The following is a 1225-nucleotide window of genomic DNA, read 5'->3' on the forward strand; positions in this document are numbered from 1 at the left end:
GGTATAGGTGCAGCAGCAGCAGCGATGGCACCTCCTCAACAGCAGCTACAACAGCAGCAGCAACAGCAGCAGCTGCAGCAGCAACAACATATCATACAGCAGCAGATGCAGCAACACCACCAACTGCAGCAGCAGCAGCAGCAAGCGCTACAGCACCACCAGATGCAGCAGCAGCAGCAACTGCAGCAGCAACAACTGCAGCAGCAACAGCTGCAGCAGCAGCAACTGCACCACCAGCAACAGACACAGATACAGCAGCAGCAGCAGCAACTGCAGCAGCAGCAGCATCCACTGCAGCAGCAAGCACTGCAGCAGCAGGCCCAATTACAACAGCAGCAGCAGCTGCAGGTGCAGCAACAGCTGCAGCAGCAGCAGCAACCCCTGCAGCAGCTGCAGCAGCAGCAACCCCTGCAGCAGCTGCAGCAGCAGCAACCCCTGCAGCACCTGCAGCAGCAGCAACCACTGCAGCAGCAGCAGCAGCAGGTGCTGCTGCAGCCCCCCACCCCTGCAGCAGCACACCTCCCTGCTGCCCCGGGTATGGCTGCGGATGCGAGTCAAGGAACAGCAGCAGCAGCAGCTGCTGCTGCTGCTGCAGCAGCAGCAGCAGCAGGAGGTCCTGGGGGGTTAGGTGTACATACACCACAAGGGCACTGGGGGGCCCCCTTGCTGATGCAGGCACCAGCAGCAGCAGCAGGGGCCCCTGAGGGGCCCCTGCTGTCTTCATCAGTTCTTCCTGCTGCTCCCCTTGCTGCTGCTGCTGCTGCTCCTGCTGCTGCTGCTGCTGCTGCTGCGCGGGCGCCACCAGCGCAGCAGCTTGGGGGTGTTCTCTCTCCTCGTTCAGCAGCAGCAGCAGCTGCTGCTGCTGCTGCTGCTCCTCCTGCTGCAGCAGCACCAACACCAGCAGCAGCAGCAGCAGGGATGCCCCCTGATGCTACAGGTGTGGGGGGGGGCCCCGGGGGGCCCCCCGTGGGTACTGGGGGGCCCCCACGTCAGTGGGTTGCTGCATCGAAGGCAGCTCCTGCTGCTGCACCTGTGCTGCAGCAGGGGAGAGGGTTTGGGGTGTCTCCTCAGGGGGGCCCCCCGGGCCCCGCAGCTGCAGCAGGGGGGCCCCCTACCCAGCAGCAGCAGCAGCAGCAGCAACAGCAGCAGCAGCAGCAGCAGCAGAGCGCGACGGGTACTGGAGAAGGAGCAGGGGGGCTGAGGGGTAAGCAGCTGGGATCGATCG

The 1225-nt window shown here is 64.8% G+C and overlaps 1 protein-coding gene across 1 annotated transcript in view; it reads left to right on the forward strand.

The window, feature by feature from the left end:
* EMH_0017400 (mRNA processing protein, putative) overlaps positions 1-1225 on the forward strand; it is a gene marked incomplete at both ends in the record, with an annotated part of 6044 nt that overhangs the window by 2163 nt on the left and 2656 nt on the right. Inside the window, one exon of the mRNA XM_013500896.1 lies at positions 1-1223. Within this exon, the coding sequence (XP_013356350.1) occupies positions 1-1223 (1223 nt within the window). The remainder of the gene's footprint in view (positions 1224-1225) is intronic.

Source organism: Eimeria mitis, genomic scaffold (genome assembly GCF_000499745.2).
Source record: "Eimeria mitis Houghton genomic scaffold, Emh_scaff600, whole genome shotgun sequence".
Lineage (NCBI taxonomy): Eukaryota > Apicomplexa > Conoidasida > Eucoccidiorida > Eimeriidae > Eimeria > Eimeria mitis.